This window comes from Pteronotus mesoamericanus, unplaced genomic scaffold, assembly GCF_021234165.1.
Source record: "Pteronotus mesoamericanus isolate MK-2021 breed Mesoamerican mustached bat unplaced genomic scaffold, CSHL_Meso_final contig_73, whole genome shotgun sequence".
Lineage (NCBI taxonomy): Eukaryota > Metazoa > Chordata > Mammalia > Chiroptera > Mormoopidae > Pteronotus > Pteronotus mesoamericanus.
The window spans coordinates 4,472,566-4,489,902 of NW_026555245.1; the positions used below are offsets into that span (position 1 = coordinate 4,472,566).

The following is a 17,337-nucleotide window of genomic DNA, read 5'->3' on the forward strand; positions in this document are numbered from 1 at the left end:
CTTCACCTTCTTCATTCCTTCTCAAGAACAGTCACGTAATTCTTCTCCTGGTCTCATATAAATACCACCATGCTCTTCTCTGAAGCCTGGGTACCAACCAAGTCAAACCCAGGAAGCTTAGTTTCCATCTTGGCATAGGCTAGCAGAGCATCTTATCGGCAAAATTGTCTTACCATACACAGATTTCGCATTCCAACTGCTAAGAAGTAATATTCTCTGTGATGTTACAGAAAGGCTACCGGCAAAGGACAGATTTGTGGCCAGACTTGTGTCCTAAATAGATCACTATAGCAGGTGTGGAGAATGGATTAGTAAGGGCAAGATTGGAGAAAGGTTCTTGCCCTGCTGGACAGTGGGAGTGCAGGATGCTCTACTCTGTGTCCTCTCTGTGCTGCCTTTCATTTGCTTTGGTTCACTCTAGAGAAGCACTAAAGCAGATCAGACCTCATCTCTTGCCATGTCCAACCTGAAGGCTAGTTTCCTTTTAGTGCCATTCCCCCGGGCTTTCCAGGCCACTTTTAGAGCCTCCTTTGACTTAGGAGGGAAGGCTTTATTCACTACCCTGCAAGGCCCAAGACTCCATGACTCATGACTCTCCCTCTTAGCACTCATGTCCTCCTTACAAGGACTTTAAAAGGAGATAGGGCTGAAATTAGAGTAGAATTAGCCTTTGAGCGGCTATAAATCCTGTGTGTGTGTGTGTGTCTGTGAGAGAGAGAGAGAGAGAGAGAGAGAGAGAGAGACAATGACTGATACTCAAGTTACAGTGGGAAACTTAAGTGACCTCTTTTCGTGCACCAATTTGGGGGCAACAGGAAATACCCCATTCCAATCCTGTTAGGTATTTGTGATCTCCTCAGCAAACATGTGACCTACTGAATCCTGCTGCTGAGCCTTCCTAGGAATTTTCAAATCTATTGGGTTGGCCAAAAAGTCCATTTAGTTTTTTTTCCATAAAATAAAAGACACATTTTTTCATTTTCATAATAACTTTATTGATTTAGATACTTTGAGTATGTTGGCTATTTCCAGCTATTGTCTTCTAGTGGGTAGAGGCCAAGGATGCTGCTAAACATCTTCAAATGCATAAGGCAGCCCCACAGCAAAGAATTATCTGGCCAAAATGTCAATAGTACCAAGAAACTTACAAAGCACTTTTGACACATTTGATCAGTCACAGCACTTCTCCGTACACTGCACATATCTTTTCTTTGCATTTCAGTTGCATTTTTACATTCTTGATATGATAAAGCATAATATGTCCAAAATGTTGCGTATTTCTTCCATTTTCAATATTAAAATGGCTGCACAAAAATTAACAATATTTTTTAAATGCATGTGATATGACAGCTGTTACAATACACTCTAACAAAATTGTTTCAAATGAAGTAAAAGACAACTATGTACTACTAGAGCCATTATATGGAAAAAACTAAAAAATCTTTTTTGGCCAACCCAATAAATTATACTGTTATTTATTGAGATTTTCTCAGCAGGTCAGTCTGACCTGTCAATGTCATGAAGTACTTTTTTAAAAAAAGAGTTCTAAAAGCCAGATCTCCAGTCAAGATGGTGGCATAGATAAACACTGCTTGTCTCCTCGCACAAGCACATCAAAATTACAGCTAAACTATAGAACAACCATCACTCAGGAATATCAGAAATTGAATTGAATGAAAATCTGACAACTATGGAATTAAAGAAATCACATCCATCCAGACTGGTAGGAGGGGCGCAGACACCAAATGGGCTGGTCCCACATCCATGTGTGGCGGATAAAAATTTGGAAGGGATGTCTTGGGAATGGGGAGTCCCAGTCCCATACCAGGCCCCCCAGCCAACGTTTCCAGTGCCAGGAAGATAAGTCCCCATAACTTCTGGCTGTAAAAACCAGAGGGGATTGAGTCAGTGGAAGGAACTTCTGGCGTCCTAAGCAGTTCCTCTTAACGAACCTACACATGGACCAACTTAGACACACTCTCTGAGATCCAGCACCAGGGTAGCAGCATGAAAGGCACCTGTGGCATAGAGAGAGGAACTGAAGTGTCTGGCATCAAGGGAAGAAATGGGGGACAGCTTTCTCCCAGAGGGAAAGGAGGACAGAGGTCATTGTCATTTTCTGAACCCTCCCCCGACAGAGCCACAGAGATTAGTAGACAGGTGCTGTATCTAAGACTCTATCAACATGGCTAACACTGTTTGTCCTGCCTTGCAGATCCCCTGATTCTCCTTCCCACCCAACTAATGGGTCCACAAAATCTGTTAACAGTGGTTTTTCCATATGAATAGCTGGTCTTGGCTTATGCTACACAACTTTCTAAATACTCTCTAACAAGCAACAGCCAGCTTCAGTGAGCCCCCAGCCCCTGTACCTCTTGCCAAGTGGCCCGAGGCCTGGCACTAGAAGCAGCCAGCTTAGATTCACAGCTTGGCTTCACCTGGGAATCTACAAGCCCAGCACAAGTAGCAGCCATCTCTAATTCTTTACAGTTCAGGCAGGGTGGCTGTGAGCAACACAGGTGGGGGCTGACCTTGTGCTGCACCACCTAGGAAGTCCCAGAGCCTGCAAACACAGTGAACAGCTACAGACCACATTGGGACACCACCAGCCTACCCTGCACAGCCTACTCTGATCCTCCATAAAGGGTGGAGGTTGGTGGTCATTGGTCACAGCCAGTCCTTGCAGCTGATTGGCCTGAGTAAATCCCCCCCATTGACCTGCCCACAGCATCCAAGGCTTAACTACAAAAGGATGGTGTACTCAGCCCACTTGAAGGGCACACCTTGAGTACCCAGGCTTGGTGATAGGAGGGGCTGTGCCACTGTACCTTACAGAACACCTACTACATTAGGTCACACTACCAAGACACAGAGTCATAGCACCTCTACCTAATACATAGAAACAAACACAGGGAGGCTGCCAAAATGAGGAGACAAAGAAACAAGGCCCAAAGGAAAGCACAGAGCAAAAATCCAGAAAAGCAACTAAACAAAATGGAGGTAAGTGATCTATCAAATGCAGAGTTCAAAACACTGTTTATAAGGATGCTCAGGGAACTTAGTGAGGACCTCAACAGCATAGAAAAGATCCAGTCAGAAACAAAGGACACACTAACTGAAAAAAAGAACAATTTACAGGGAAACAACAGTAGAATGGATAAAGGCAAGAGTCAAATCAATGATTTGGACCATAAGGAAGCAAAAAACCAACTAATCAGAACAAGAAGAAAAAGAATCCCTAAAAAACAAAGACAGTGTAAGCAGCCTGTGGGACAAATGTTGAACTTCAAGTAGTCCAACATTTGCATTGTAGGGGTGCCAGAGGGAGAAGAGAAAGAGCAAGGAATTGGGAATTTGTTTGAAAGAACACTGAAAAAAAATTTTCTTTAATTTGGCAAACAAAATAAACATGTAAGTCCAGGAAGCACAGAGAGTGCCAAACAAGATGGATGTTAAGAGGCCCACTCTAAGTCACATCATAATTAAAATGCCATAGGTTAAAGATAAAGAGAAAAACTTAAAAGCAGCAAGAGAGAAGCAGCTAGTTACCTACAGGGGAGTTCCCATAGACTGTCAGCTGATTTCTCTAAAGAAACTTTGCAGGCTAGAAGAGATTGGCAAGAATATTCAAAGCCATGAAAAGCAGGGACCTTCAGCCAAGATTGCTTTACCCAGCAAGGCTATCATTTAGAATCAAAGGGCAGGTAAAGAGCTTCCCAGACAAGAAAAAACTAAAGGAGTTCGTCATCACCAAACCATTATTATATGAAATGTTAAAGGTACATATTTAAGAAAAAGAAAATAAAAACTATGAACAATAAAATGGCAATAAATACATATCTGTCAGAAATTGAATCTAAAAAACAAACTAAGCAAACAAGAAGAACAGAGACAGAATCATGGATGAGGAGAAAGTTTTGATGATTGCCAGATGGGAGGGAGGTGTGGGGGAATGGGTGAAGAGGTGAAGGGATTATGAAGTAGGTAGTTGCAGGGAATGTAAAGTACGGTATAGGAAATGGAGTAGGCAAAGAACTTGTATGCATGACCCATGGACATGAACAATGGTGGGGGGAGTGCATGAGGGAGTGCTGGGTGCTGGATGGAGGGGGCAAAGGGGGAAAAATTGGGACAACTGTAATAGTATAATCAATAAGATGTAATTTAAAAAAAGAGTTCCAAAAATGCAAAACAATGAACAAATTCATACCTTTGAATATTTAAAATTCAAAATAGTTTGATTTAATAATTAAGCAGCTCTCGTTCATCTTCACCCCTAAGTTTCATGAGAGGAGGAATGTTTCTGAAGATGCTTACATTGTGCTACCAAAAATGGGAGACACTGAGGCTCTTAAAACTAAATTGGAATAGATAAACATAGAATTATCATAGGACTCAGCAATTCCACTTCTCAGTCTATATCCAAAAGAACTGAAAATAGACATTAACTAAATACTGGTAACTGAATGTTCATAGCAGCTTTATTCACATTAGCCAAAAAGTAGAAACAGCCCATATTTCCTTCAATTTATGAAAGGATAAATTAAATGTGGTATGTCCATATAATGGAATATATTTCAGCCATTAAAGAGAATGGAAAGCAGTGATACAAACTACTTTCATGAGTGAACCCATATAACATTGTTTAGCAAAAGAAGCCAGATAAAAGGCCACAAATTGTATGATTCCATGAATACAAAATTTCAAGAACAGGTACATTCATGGGTGCAGATAGCAGATTACTGTTTGTGACCAAAAGAGAGATGTAAAGTAGTGGTCTTTGTCACTAAGAAGGATACTCCTAGCACCTAATTTCATGGTGGCAAGTGGGACTTACAAGAAAATTCAGTGAGTAGCTGTGATAAGAATCGAAAGGTGGGAAAACAGAGACCAGTCACTTGTTTGAGATGGAAGTATTAATGACGAAACCATGTCTTCACTCCACATATTCTGACTCAGACAAGAAAATGAAGGCTCACAGAGGTTAAGGAATTTGTCCAAGGTCACACAGCTAGGAAGGGGGCAGTTCCAGATCTGAACTCATGAACTGACAACAGAGTTTGTGCTCTCAGTTATCACAGTAGAAGATGCCAGTTTGTGTTGATAAAGAGGAGGAAGACAGTGGGTTTTCAGATCTGAAGAAAGTAGTACCACTTGACTTAGCCTTTGAGGAAAATTGGATGGGAAGGCTGACCATCACTAATTGAAGGGAGTTACAGTAGGACTTAGTTTATCAAAATTTTTGATCCAAATACTCCTAACAGGAAAGAAGGGGCAACAAGCACCTACAGATGTGTGTGATATTACCTAAACTCTATCCACAAGCAAAAAAATATCTAGGTGAGTTAACCAGGTCAAGATGGTAGCATAGGTAGACATGCTTCACCTCATCACATAACCACAAAAAGAATTACAACTAAATCTCAAAACAAGTAACACCCAGAACTGTCAGAAAATTGAACTGCACGGAAGTCCAACAGCCAAGGATTTAAAGAAGCCACAATCATCCACATGGGTGTCTTTTATAGGGAGTCAAAGCTGCTCCACCTAATGTACAGAAACAAACACAGGGAGACTGCCAAATTGAGGAGACAAAGAAATATGGCCCAAATGAAAGAACAGAACAAAACTTCAGAAAAAGAACTAAAAGAAACAGAAATAGCCAACCTAGCAGAAGCAGAGTTCATGACACTGGTGATCAGGATGCTCAAAGAACTCATTGAGTATGACAACAACATAAAGGAAGAAATGAAGGTTACACTAAGTGAAATAAAGAAAAATCTACAAGGAACCAACAGTGAAGGGAAGGAACCTAGGATTCAAATCAATGATTTGGAATATAAGGAAGAAATAGACATTCATCCAGTACAGAAATAAGAAACAAAAATTCAATAAACACAGGGATATTATAAGAAGACTTTAGGACATCTCCAAATGTGCCAACATCTGAATCATAGGGGTGTCAGAAGGAAAAGAGGAAGAGCAAGAAATTGAAAACGTATTTGAAAAAATAATGAAAGAAAACTCCCCTAATTTGGTGAAGGAAATAGACATTCAAATCCAGGAAGCACAAAGAATCCCAAAGAAATTGGACCCAAAGAGGTCAACACCAAGACACATCATAATTAAAATGCCCGAGGTAAAAGATAAAGTGGGAATCTTAAAAGCAGCAAGAGAAAAGCAGAGAGTTACCTTCAGGGGAGTACCCATAAGACTATCAGCTGATTCCTCAAAAGGAATTTTGCAGGAAAGAAGGGACTGGCAAGAAGTATTCCAAGTGGTGTGAAGCAAGGACCTACAATGTGGATCACTCTCTCCAACAAAACTATCATTTAGAATGGAAGGACAGATAAAGTGCTTCCCAGACAAAGTTAATCTAAAGAAATTCCTGATCACCAAGCCATTATTACATGAAATATTAAAGTGTCTTATTTAGGAAAAAGAAGATCAAAACTATGAACATTCAAAAGGCAATAAATTCACCACTATCAACAACTGAATCTAAAAAACCAAACAAATTAAGCAAACAACCAGAGTAGGAACACAATCATAGCAATGGAGATCATTTGGAGGGTTATCGGGGGTGGGGGGTGGGTGGGGGAGGGAGACAATAGGGGAAAAGTTGCAGGGATTAAAAAGCATAATTGGTAGGTACAAAATAGACAGGGAGATGTTAAGAATAGTATAGGAAATAGAGAAACCACAGAACTTAAATGCATTCATTAAATGCATTGAGATGAACTAAGTGCAGCGGGTGGGGGAATTATGGGAGGGAATGGGGGTACCAGGCAGAAGGGGGGCTATCGGGGAAAAATTTAGATGACCGTGAAAACATAATCAATAAAATGTGCTTAAAAAAAAAGATTACTGGTTGCCAGGGGCTGGGGGAGAAGGGACTGAAAGTGGCTACTAATTGGTGTGGGGATTCCCTTTTGGGGTGATGGCAATATTTTGGAATGAGACAGAGGTGACGGTTATACAATAATGTGAATGTCTAAAATGCCACCGAATAGCACACTTTAAAAAGATTTTGACCCAGCAATCCCACTTCTGGGAATATATCCAAAAGAACCTGAAACACTAATTCAAAAGAACATAAGCACCCCTATGTTCATTACAGCGTTATTTACAATTGCCAAGAAATGGAAGCTGCCCAAATGTCCATCAGTAGATGAGTGGATACAACAACTATGGGGCACTTACACAATCAAATACTACTTGTCTGTTAAAAAGAAAATTGTACCCTTTGAAACAATATGGATGAACCTAGAGAATATTATGCTAGGTGAAATAAGCCAGTCAGAAAGACATGTACCATATGATTTCACTCATATGTGTAATCTAACAAACTGAACTAACTAGTGAAACAATGACAGACTCATAGATGTAGAACAGATGACAGCTTAGTTGCGGGGGGGGCGGGGGGGCGGGATTAGGGGGTGCAGGGATTGAGCAAAAAGAAAAAAGGACTCATTGAAATGGACAACACTCCCCATGGTGATTGTGGGGAGAGAGGAGTATAAGGAGACTAAATGGTAATGGGGAAAATATAACAAATATATATTTTTAAAAGATTCATTTTATAAGCATTTTACCTCAATAAAAATGAATTGGTAGCTAAAATGTTGAAACACAATGTGTCTCACCATCGTTTTACAAATCTGTGGGAAGTTTGTTTTCTTTTTTAAATTTTTATCTATTGATTTTAGAGAGCTAGAGGAAAGGAAAGAGAGACACAGAGACACCAATTTGTTATTCCACCATAGATGCACTCATTGCTTGATTTTTGTATGTGCCCTGACCGGGGATGGAACCTGCAATCTTGGCATAACGGAAGGGCTGCCCAGCCGTGCCTGGCCTCGGAGGGTTACTTTGGCTCAATAGTTTGAGACGGGTCCTACGGTGTTGGCTCTTCAGCGACCCAAGGAGGTAGGCCTTCAGGTGCCCGGAGGCAAGCTCCGCCTTGGCCCGGTTTGTCTGACCTCCGGGTTGCTGGAGCCTGAAGGAGCCGGACCTGGGTTGGGGGCGGGGCCGGCGCGCAGCGTGACGCCTGGCTGGGAGGGGGGCTGCGTTGGCGTCAGGCTTCGCCGGTTGCCGGGAGAAACCCGTGACAACAAAAGGCGCAGGCGGCGGGGGCGGCGGCGCGGTGGAGAGAAATCGAGAGGTTCTGCGCTGTGCTCGCCGCCGGAGACCGAGGCTTTCTCTTGCCGGTCAGTGCGCGGCAGGCGGGCGGATGAGCTAGCGGGGTTGGGTGCGGTGCGGCGTCCTGCCGTCCTGCCGTGCCTTGGGCCCGCCGTTGGGAGGAGGGGGCGCCACCCGGGAGCGGGGCACTCGGGGGAGGGAGGTGCGCCGAAGGTGGGCTTGGGGGGCGATTGGGGCACCGGCGAGGCCGACGAAGGCGCCCGAGGGGTGCTGGGACCCCCGCCTAGCGACAGGAGGAAGTTGGGTCCCTTTGAGAAGGTTAGAGGGTGTAGGGATGCGTGGGAATTCGGGATCGACAGGTATTGAGTCAGATCCTGGTGTATTTCTCGGGTTGGTACTTCCGAGTGCGGGGTCTGGAAGGTATGGAAGGCCCACCCACTTTGGGAGTTTCGTTTCGTAGGTCTCAGGCCGCCTTCTTTACATCCCGGATGTTGAAATTTGGCGCATTTTAAGTGCTGTATAAGTCCGATAGTCCCCTCCCTCAGACGTAGGTCATAAATTGATAAAGAAAGTGTGCCCAAATTCTTTCTTTAAAACCTTTCAAATAACACCGCTTTCTTCAGTTTTTTAAATCTTTGATGTTTTCTCTCTTCGTATCTTCTCTACCTAGTTCTTTATGTACTTGGAGCCTTTTCTGAGATCCTTATGCGATTCACTATCCATTTGCTGGGAAATTTCTTACGGAAATGCTACCAAACCACAATTTTTAGACAACCACTACCTCTGAAAACCCAAGGGCACGGGATGGCAACAGTATTTGGAAACACTTATTTCTGAGTAATGACATGGAAGCAAGGGCCAAGTATTTCTCTTGCCTTTGTGTAGCTTTCAAACTTCCATTTAGTATGCCTAAATATTATCCTCCAGATTTCACCTTTCTTTACATTTAATGATGACATAACACCTATGCTCCTTATCACTGTAATTAACCAGAAGCTGAAGAAGTGTTACGTGCTGTGGATTTTTAATCACATCCTTGTATATTAATATTTTTTGCAAGCCCTTGCCTTTGTAGCCAAATTCCTATTATAAAAAACAAGAAAATGAAAATACCCCAATTACACTTAGTACTACTTCCAATTTCGTTGGAAGTAGTTAGGCTTGGCATAACACAGACCATGTTTTAAAATGATGGCATTAAAAAAACTAATCTGTATGATGAAAACTTCTAATGTAGGTGTTCAGAGACATTTGGAAGAACCAATTCAACGCAGCATCTCTGCAATTTCTTTGGAGAAGTTTACAATACCGAATGATTGTAGAGTCCTTTAGGATCCTAGAAAAGACATATCATATGTATATTTATTTTTTTCAGTGCTGAGTATTAGTAGAATGAATAAAACTGACAAAAGTTAGATGCATCTCTATGGCCATTAAAGAGAGTTTGTTGACTCTGTTTTGGGATTTTACAGCCCAAGGGAGCTGATACTTTTTTAACTCTCAGTGGGCTCTTTATTAGAGTGATGTAAATGTTTTTCATTATTGTGATCCTTTACAGACTTATCCACTCACAAAGTTATAAGTGCCCGGTACTGCTGCAGAGTTTTTTAAAGGCTAGTGAACATTTAATATGTTTTAATTAACATTTCCATAGCAAGTAGTGCTAAAAATGTTATTTTAGTTTTAATCTGCTAGGTTACTACTGTGATACTGTTCAAGACTTGCCTTCTTCCAAACTGGTTATTTTTCATCATCTACACTAAATATCATAGATTGCTTGTTACATTTTTAAACCTTTTATCCTATCAGGACAATATTCGTGTGTAAGTTTTTATGTGAAGAAATATTTCATTTCTTTTCATACACTTAAAAGTAGAGTTTCTGGGTCAAATGATAACCCTTTGTTTAAATTATTGAGCAACTGCCAGACTATTTTCCAAAGCAGTTGCATTATTTGCCATGAGAAGTGTATGAGGGTTCTGTATTCTCTATCTTCCTGCTGACACTTAAATGATCTGTCTTTTCGATTATAGTTGTGTTAGTGGACATGAAATGGTATTTTACTGTGGTTTTGATTGCATTTCCCTGGTAGGTAATGTTGAACATCTTTGCTTCTGCTTATTGACCATTTTAATATTTTCTTTGAAAAAAATGTATTTTCAGAGACTTTGCCCATTTTAAAATTGGGTTGTTGTTTTTACTATCAAGTTGTCATAGTTCTTTACATATTCTAAATACAGATCTTTATTAGATATACTTGCAAATATTCCCCCCCCCCCATTCAGTGAGTTCTTTTCACTTCCTTGATGGTGTCTTTTGAAGTATAAAACTTTAAATTTGGTAAGTGAATTTTATCTGTTTTTTTCCTTGTATTGCTTATTCCTCGTGCTTTTGGTGTTCTGTCTGAAAAACCATTGCTAAATCCAAGGTTAGGAAGAAGTAACCCTTATGTTTTCTTTTAAGAATTTTATGGTTTCATCCTGACCAGTTTGGCTCAGTGGGTGGGGTGTCTGCCAGAAAAGAAAGGTTGCTGATTTGATTCCTGGTCAGGGCACATGCCTGGGTTGTGGGCAAGGTCCCCAGCTGGGGGCATGCTGGGGGCATCCTGGGGGTGTGCAAGAGGCAACCAGTTGATAACTTCTCTTGCACATTACTGTTTCTCTCCCTCTCTTCCCCTCACTCTAAAATAAATAAATAAATAAAATCTTAAAAAAAAAAAAGAAACAAAGAATTTTATAGTTTCAATGATTACATTTAGGTCTATGAACCATTTTGAATTAAATTTTGTGTATGTGAGGTGGGAGTTCAGTTTCATTCTTATGACTGTGACTATCCAGTTGTCCCATGACTGTTTGTTGAAAAGACAGTTTCCCCATTAAATTGTCTTGGCATACTTGTTACAGATTAATTGCCTACAAATGTGATGATTTATTTCTGGATTCTCAATTCTTTTCCCTTTATCCTCTCCCCCCCATATTAAATTTCTTTTTTTCATTGAATTTATTGGGATAACATCGGTTAATAAAATTATATAAGTTTCAGGTATACAGTTCTATAACACATCATCTGTATATTGTATTGGGTGTTTACCACCCCAAGTTAAGTCTCCTTCCATGACCATTTATCCCCTTTTCTCCTACCTCCCGTTTTTCATTGATTTTTAAGTCTGGCTTATGCCCTTACACCGTCTTGATTACTGTTGCTTGGTTTTAAAAATCAGGGAAACATGTCCTCCAATTTTGTTCTCTTTCACTATTTTTTCTGCTATTCTGTGTCCCCTGAATTTCCATATGAATTTTAGGATCAGCTTGTCGATTTCTGCAAAGAAGTCAGTTGAGATTCTGATAAGAGTTGTGTTGAATCCGTAAATCAGTTTAGGGAATATTGTCATCTTAACAAAGTTGTCTACCAGTCTATGAACTAGAGATGTTTTTTCCATTTATATAAATCTTCTTTACTTTCTTTCAACAGTAGTTTGTAGTTTTCAAGAATCGGTTTTATACATCTTTAAAAAAATTTATTCCTAAGTATTTTATTCTTTTGATGCTAATGTAGATGGAATTATTTTTTAAAAGATTTTATTTATTTACTTTAGAGAGGGGGAAGGGAAGGAGAAAGAAAGGGACAGAAGCATCAGTGTGTGTGAGATACATGATCAGTTAGTTGCGTCTCGCACACCCCCAACCAGGGACCTGCCCCGCAACACAGGCATGTGCTCTGACTGGGAATCGAACTGGTGACCTTTTGGTTCCACTGAGCCACACCAGCCAGGGCAGAATTGTTTTTTTTAATTAATTTTTCAGGTTGTTCATTGCAAGTGTAACTAAATTTTTTTTTAATCCCCACCCGAGGACATTCATTGCTTTTTAGAGGGAGGGGAAGGGAGAGAGGGAAACACCAATGTGAGAGAGAAACACTGATCGTTGCCTTCTATTTGTGCCTGGACCAGGGATCATATACACCCAGACTGGAAAATGAACCCGCAGTCCTAAGTGTATGCCCTGACAGGGAATTGAGCCTGCAACCTTTCAGTTCTGAGATAATTCTCCAACCAACTGAGCCACACTAGCCAGGATGCAATTCAATTTTTAATGTATTAATTCCACCAGAGATTTTCAGAAATAAGTATAACATAATTTAGGAGTAGAAAAGCAGTTTTTCTGTTAGTTTTGATTATTTTTGAATAAAAAATTCCTTTTAAATTTATATTGACTTATGGAAATCCTTAACATTATTTCATCGATTTATTTATATGACATTTGTGGCAATGAAGAGATGTTATTTTTCAATATTTAGCTATAAAACCTAGTACAAGGATTTTTTTTAACACCTGTATACAATTTCCCAGTTATGTTCTTGCCTTAATTTTCTAACTCCCTAATTATTCAATATTTAGATTGAGCTGGGATGCATATCATTACATAAAAAAGGGCACAATGGAATCCCCTGTGCTTTTATTTAGCTTCATCATTTACCAACTCATGACCCTCACCCCCTAGATTATTTTATAGCAAGTCCACACATCATATCATTCCCTAATTATTCAATATTTAGATTGAGCTGGGAAGCACATCATTACATAAAAAAGGGCACAATGGAATCCCATGTGCTTTTATTTAGTTTCATCATTTACTAATTCATGGCCTTCACCCCCTAGATTATTTTATAGCAAATCCAGACATCATATCATTTCATCTATAAATTATAGATTTACTTTTACAAGACAGACTTACTCTTTGTAACTATCTTCTGTTGGAGCAAAACCTGCTGTAATTGACTTTGCTTTAGATGATGATTTATTATAAGAGTCAATAATTCAATTTTGCTTTATTTTGATACACAGGAGTCCAGATCTTATGTAAAATGGATGTTTCTCACACTAGACACTGAATATGAAATAGAAAATCTTTTAGTAAAATCTAAGCTGCCATGGAAGAAATACCAATAAAAGTTGCTGTAAGAATTAGACCTCTGCTCTGCAAAGAAGTTCTTCATAATCATCAAGTTTGTGTGAGAGTTATTCCAAACACCCAGCAAATTATCATTGGGAGAGATAGAGTCTTTACTTTTGATTTTGTTTTTGGCAAAAACTCCACTCAAGATGAAGTTTATAATACGTGCATAAAGCCACTTGTGTTGTCAGTCATTGAAGGCTATAATGCAACTGTTTTTGCCTATGGACAAACTGGATCTGGGAAGACATACACCATCGGAGGAGGCCATGTTGGTAAGAGTCTCATACTCTTTGATTTGCAACACTTGAATGAAACTAAAATATGACTGTACCTGACTCATAGTAGGTGCTCAGCATATTGATTAAATGAAATAATGAATAGGATAATCAGATGTGCTCATATATCATCTTTGAAACATTTGTTTTAAGGGGTCAGGGGGTGGGAGGTGGTGGTGGAAGGCGTAGTGGGGTACATGGTGATGGAAGGAGACTTGACTTGGGGCAGTGAACACACCATAAAGTGTACAGAGGATGTGTTGTGGGATTGTGCATCTCAAACCTGTGTAATTTTGTTAATGAGTGTCACCCCAAAAAATTCAATACGAAGGAAAAAGTAATAATCAAAAACAAACATCGGTTTTAAATAACTGAAGTTTTATTACAATTTATGATTATAATTGTTTGAGGAATGATTTGATAGATATTTATATTGCAAAATGATTATCATGGTTTAGTTAAAATCAGTCATCTTGCGCAGTTCCAAATTTTTTTCTTGTGATGAGAAATCTTAGCAACTTTCAAACACATAATACAGTATTGTTAACTATAGTCACTGTGCTGTGCATTACATCCCCAGGATTTACTTATCTTGTAATGGAAAGTTTGTGGCTTTTGATTACCTTTACCCATTTCCCGTATTCCCCTCCTGCTTCTGGCAACCTTTTGTCATTTTGAACAGAATTTAAATTAGAGAGACATGAGTTAACGTGATTAGATTTTGCTTCTTTTAGTAGTCCACTTGTAAATATTAAGATTCCTCACTAGAACTTAGAGGAAAATAAGAGAAATTTATTATGTAGTGTAAAGTGTCCCTCCCCCCATTTTCTAGCCAGATTTCAGTTTTTTACAGACTTATTGACATATAGTTGACAAAACAGTAAGATATTTTAAGTGTTCATTGGGATGACTTGATATACGGGTATGTATTCATTGTGAAAGGATTCCTCCCTTCTAGTTAACACATCTGTTACCTCAAATATATATACAGATTTCTATTTGAAATACTGAATACTTTAGGATATAAATTTTCCTGCTTGTAATTACAGTTTGGGAAAGGTAGTATAATAAGATTCCTTTAGAGCTGTAATGAATCGTGAAAATCATTCCTCTTCCTTTGTAAGCGAGGAGCCCCAGCCACAGAATGGTTAAGGGCTTATTGAGTTAGGTGGCCGGTGACAGTGCTGGGCTTGAAAGCCAAGTCCTTTGTTGAGACTGCTTACTGTATTGGCATTTTTATACTAAAAGCAGTCTTTTGAATGGTGTATGTATACATCATTGTTTAAAATTATTATTACTAATCTCTAGATGTGTAATGACTGTCAGTATTTTTTCTACTTTCATACTTCTCAAATGTAGAATATGTGACTTTCAGAAACATCTCTCATTAAGTGCAGGGATAGGGGGTGGTAAAGTTTGGAAGGTGTCTGTGTGGTTTAAGGAGCCATCATTCCAAAGATAAAATGGAGGGGCCTTAAGTGCCCGATGCCACTACTCTTCCCATTTTTTTAGGATCACTGGTATACAGGATTGGAAGATTTAAGATACTAGATTATTTTAGGTTCTCATAATAAAATAAAATTCAGATTTTCTACTATTGTGGCTTTTCTTGAAGACTGTAGTTTTTAAATATTTTTTGTTTGTGTTTAGATTTTATTTACTTGAGAGGAAGGGAAGGAGAAGGAGAGGGAGAGATACAGCAATCAGTTGCCTCTCACATGCCCCCAACTGGGGACCTGAACTGCAGCCCAGGCATGTGCCCTGACTGGAATTCAAACCTATGACCTTTTGGTTCAGAGGCAGGCACTCAATCCACTGAGCCACACTAGCCAGGGCTGTATTTTTTTTTTTTTTTTTTGATTGGCCAATATTTTATGACCTTAAAGACTCCATACGTGCGTTATACTAATAGAGGTATAGGATGTTCAGATCTTGGTGACAATTACAGCTATAGTTTTTTAAGAGGCCATGAGTGTAATTTTAATTCTTTAAGGGAGAAAGTTATACATTGTCCTAAAATACTTTAACTGCTCTAAGGTACTCAGTACTCAAAGAAATAGATCACCATTAGAAACTATTTTGATGGTGTTTTTTCTGCTAGTTTTTAAAAAAAGTATATTAATTTTTTCATTGTAAAAACAGTTACCAAGTGATGCTTAAGAAACTAAACAAATGAAAGCTCCTTTCATCCCTAGGAAATAACAGTTTGATGTATACCATTCTAGAGTCCTCTGGACATTTTTCTAGGCACATTACAAATACACATGTAGTTTTTGTGTCTCTTTTTTGTTTAATGAGATATACCTGTCATTCTGTAACTTTCTTTTTGCATTTAACCCTACAAAATATCACTTTATTTCTTCCCATTTAGGTCATAGAATTTCATCTCATCTTTTTGGCTGTATAATTTATAGTTTGAATGGGGCACGGTTCATTCACTCCAGTATTAATGGATATTTAGGTTGTTTCTGATTTTTATATAAAAGAAGTTGCATTACATATCTTTGTACATTTAACTTTGTATCTCTGTGTTAGTATTTCTATAGAATATATTCCTAGAAGTGGATTTGGTGAATCAGAGGGTATATACATTTAAAATGTGTTTAGATACTGACAAATTACCTTCCAGAAAGGCTCATTCCCCATTTATATCTATTCCCACCACCAATATATGAAAGCCATTTGGTCATATCTTTACCATTTACTGCATATGTAAATCCAAAGTTATTTTGTTTTTTGTTTTTTTTACCATCTAATAAGTAAAAAATTGTATTGTGCTGTTTGAAGTTACCCTTCTTGGTGTATTAGTGAAATTAGTGAGCATTTTCAATTTTCCAGACTGACACCAATTCTGGGTTAGTTGTCGCTGTTTGATTATTGGCCATGCAAATAATGTTGGTTCCCCCCCTCCCCAATAAATAATTTAGTGAGCTTTTGCAGTGCCTAGGGTACCCTGCTAGTTACTGTCGTAGAATGAAAATTTCTTATATTTTAATATGATACTTATTTAAACTAATATTCATTTTCCTACATTTTAGAATCTTGGATGTATCAATTTTACCAGGCATAATCTTCTCTAAAAACTTTTATTTCTGTACCCTTTAAATAGCATATAATAGCTATTGAGCTAATGGCTGTTGAGGTATAAAACTTTATAAGTTCTCTCTATGAAATAGTTTATTTCAAAAAGAAAAAATATGCAAAAAAGAAATAATTTATTTCAGGAATATAAGCCTAACATTGAAATGTGGTTTTTGGGTTACCAAAATATGTATTGAAGCTTTATTATAAGTATTATTTGAAATTGAGATTTTTTTATCAGTCTTTTGAATTTTGGTGCTTTTTTGTTATCTGTTGAAGTAGGGAATAATCAGCTACATATACTGGCTAATCCAGAATGCTTATATGTACTGTAGTTTATAGATACTGTTATTGGCTAGTTTCTGGAAGCTGCCAAAAAAGAATCTTTCTCCCTTGTATTAAAAAACCTACAGCTTCCTTTACTTGCCACACGAGGGCAGTATTGCATCTTAAATTAGGCGAAAGCCCTTTTTTTTTTTTTTTTTTTTTTTTAATAGAGGTTCAGATTTTCAGGATGACTGTTGCCAAAAATCTAAACGTTGGTAATCTTAAACTTGGAAGCAAGTTTGTTTTAAGGTACATTTATAAGCCAGTGTTTTTTTTTTCCTATGGAACAATGCTGAAAATAGTAGGCAGGTTTGTTTCTAAATTGGTCTAGAGAAGTTTATTTAACCCTAAGTCCCAATTTATTCTTTCACTTACTTTAAATTTTATCTTGTACTTTTCTTTTACTATTTTAAAAATTGTGGTGAAATATATATAACATAAGGTTTACCATTATAACCATTTTAAGAGTACAGTTCTCTGACATTAAATTGACAGCAGCTTGCAACCATCACTGCTGTTTTTCAGCATCCCAAATATATAGAGACTTTGTACCCATT

The 17,337-nt window shown here is 38.4% G+C and overlaps 1 protein-coding gene across 1 annotated transcript in view; it reads left to right on the forward strand.

Annotated features, from left to right (window-relative positions):
- The first annotated feature begins 8,085 nt into the window (after positions 1–8,085).
- The window catches only part of KIF27 (kinesin family member 27), an 83,581-nt gene continuing 74,329 nt past the window's right edge, over positions 8,086–17,337 (forward strand). Inside the window, exons 1-2 of the mRNA XM_054582975.1 lie at positions 8,086–8,210; positions 12,986–13,369. Of these exons, the coding sequence (XP_054438950.1) occupies positions 13,072–13,369 (298 nt within the window). The 5' untranslated portion in view covers positions 8,086–8,210; positions 12,986–13,071. The remainder of the gene's footprint in view (positions 8,211–12,985; positions 13,370–17,337) is intronic.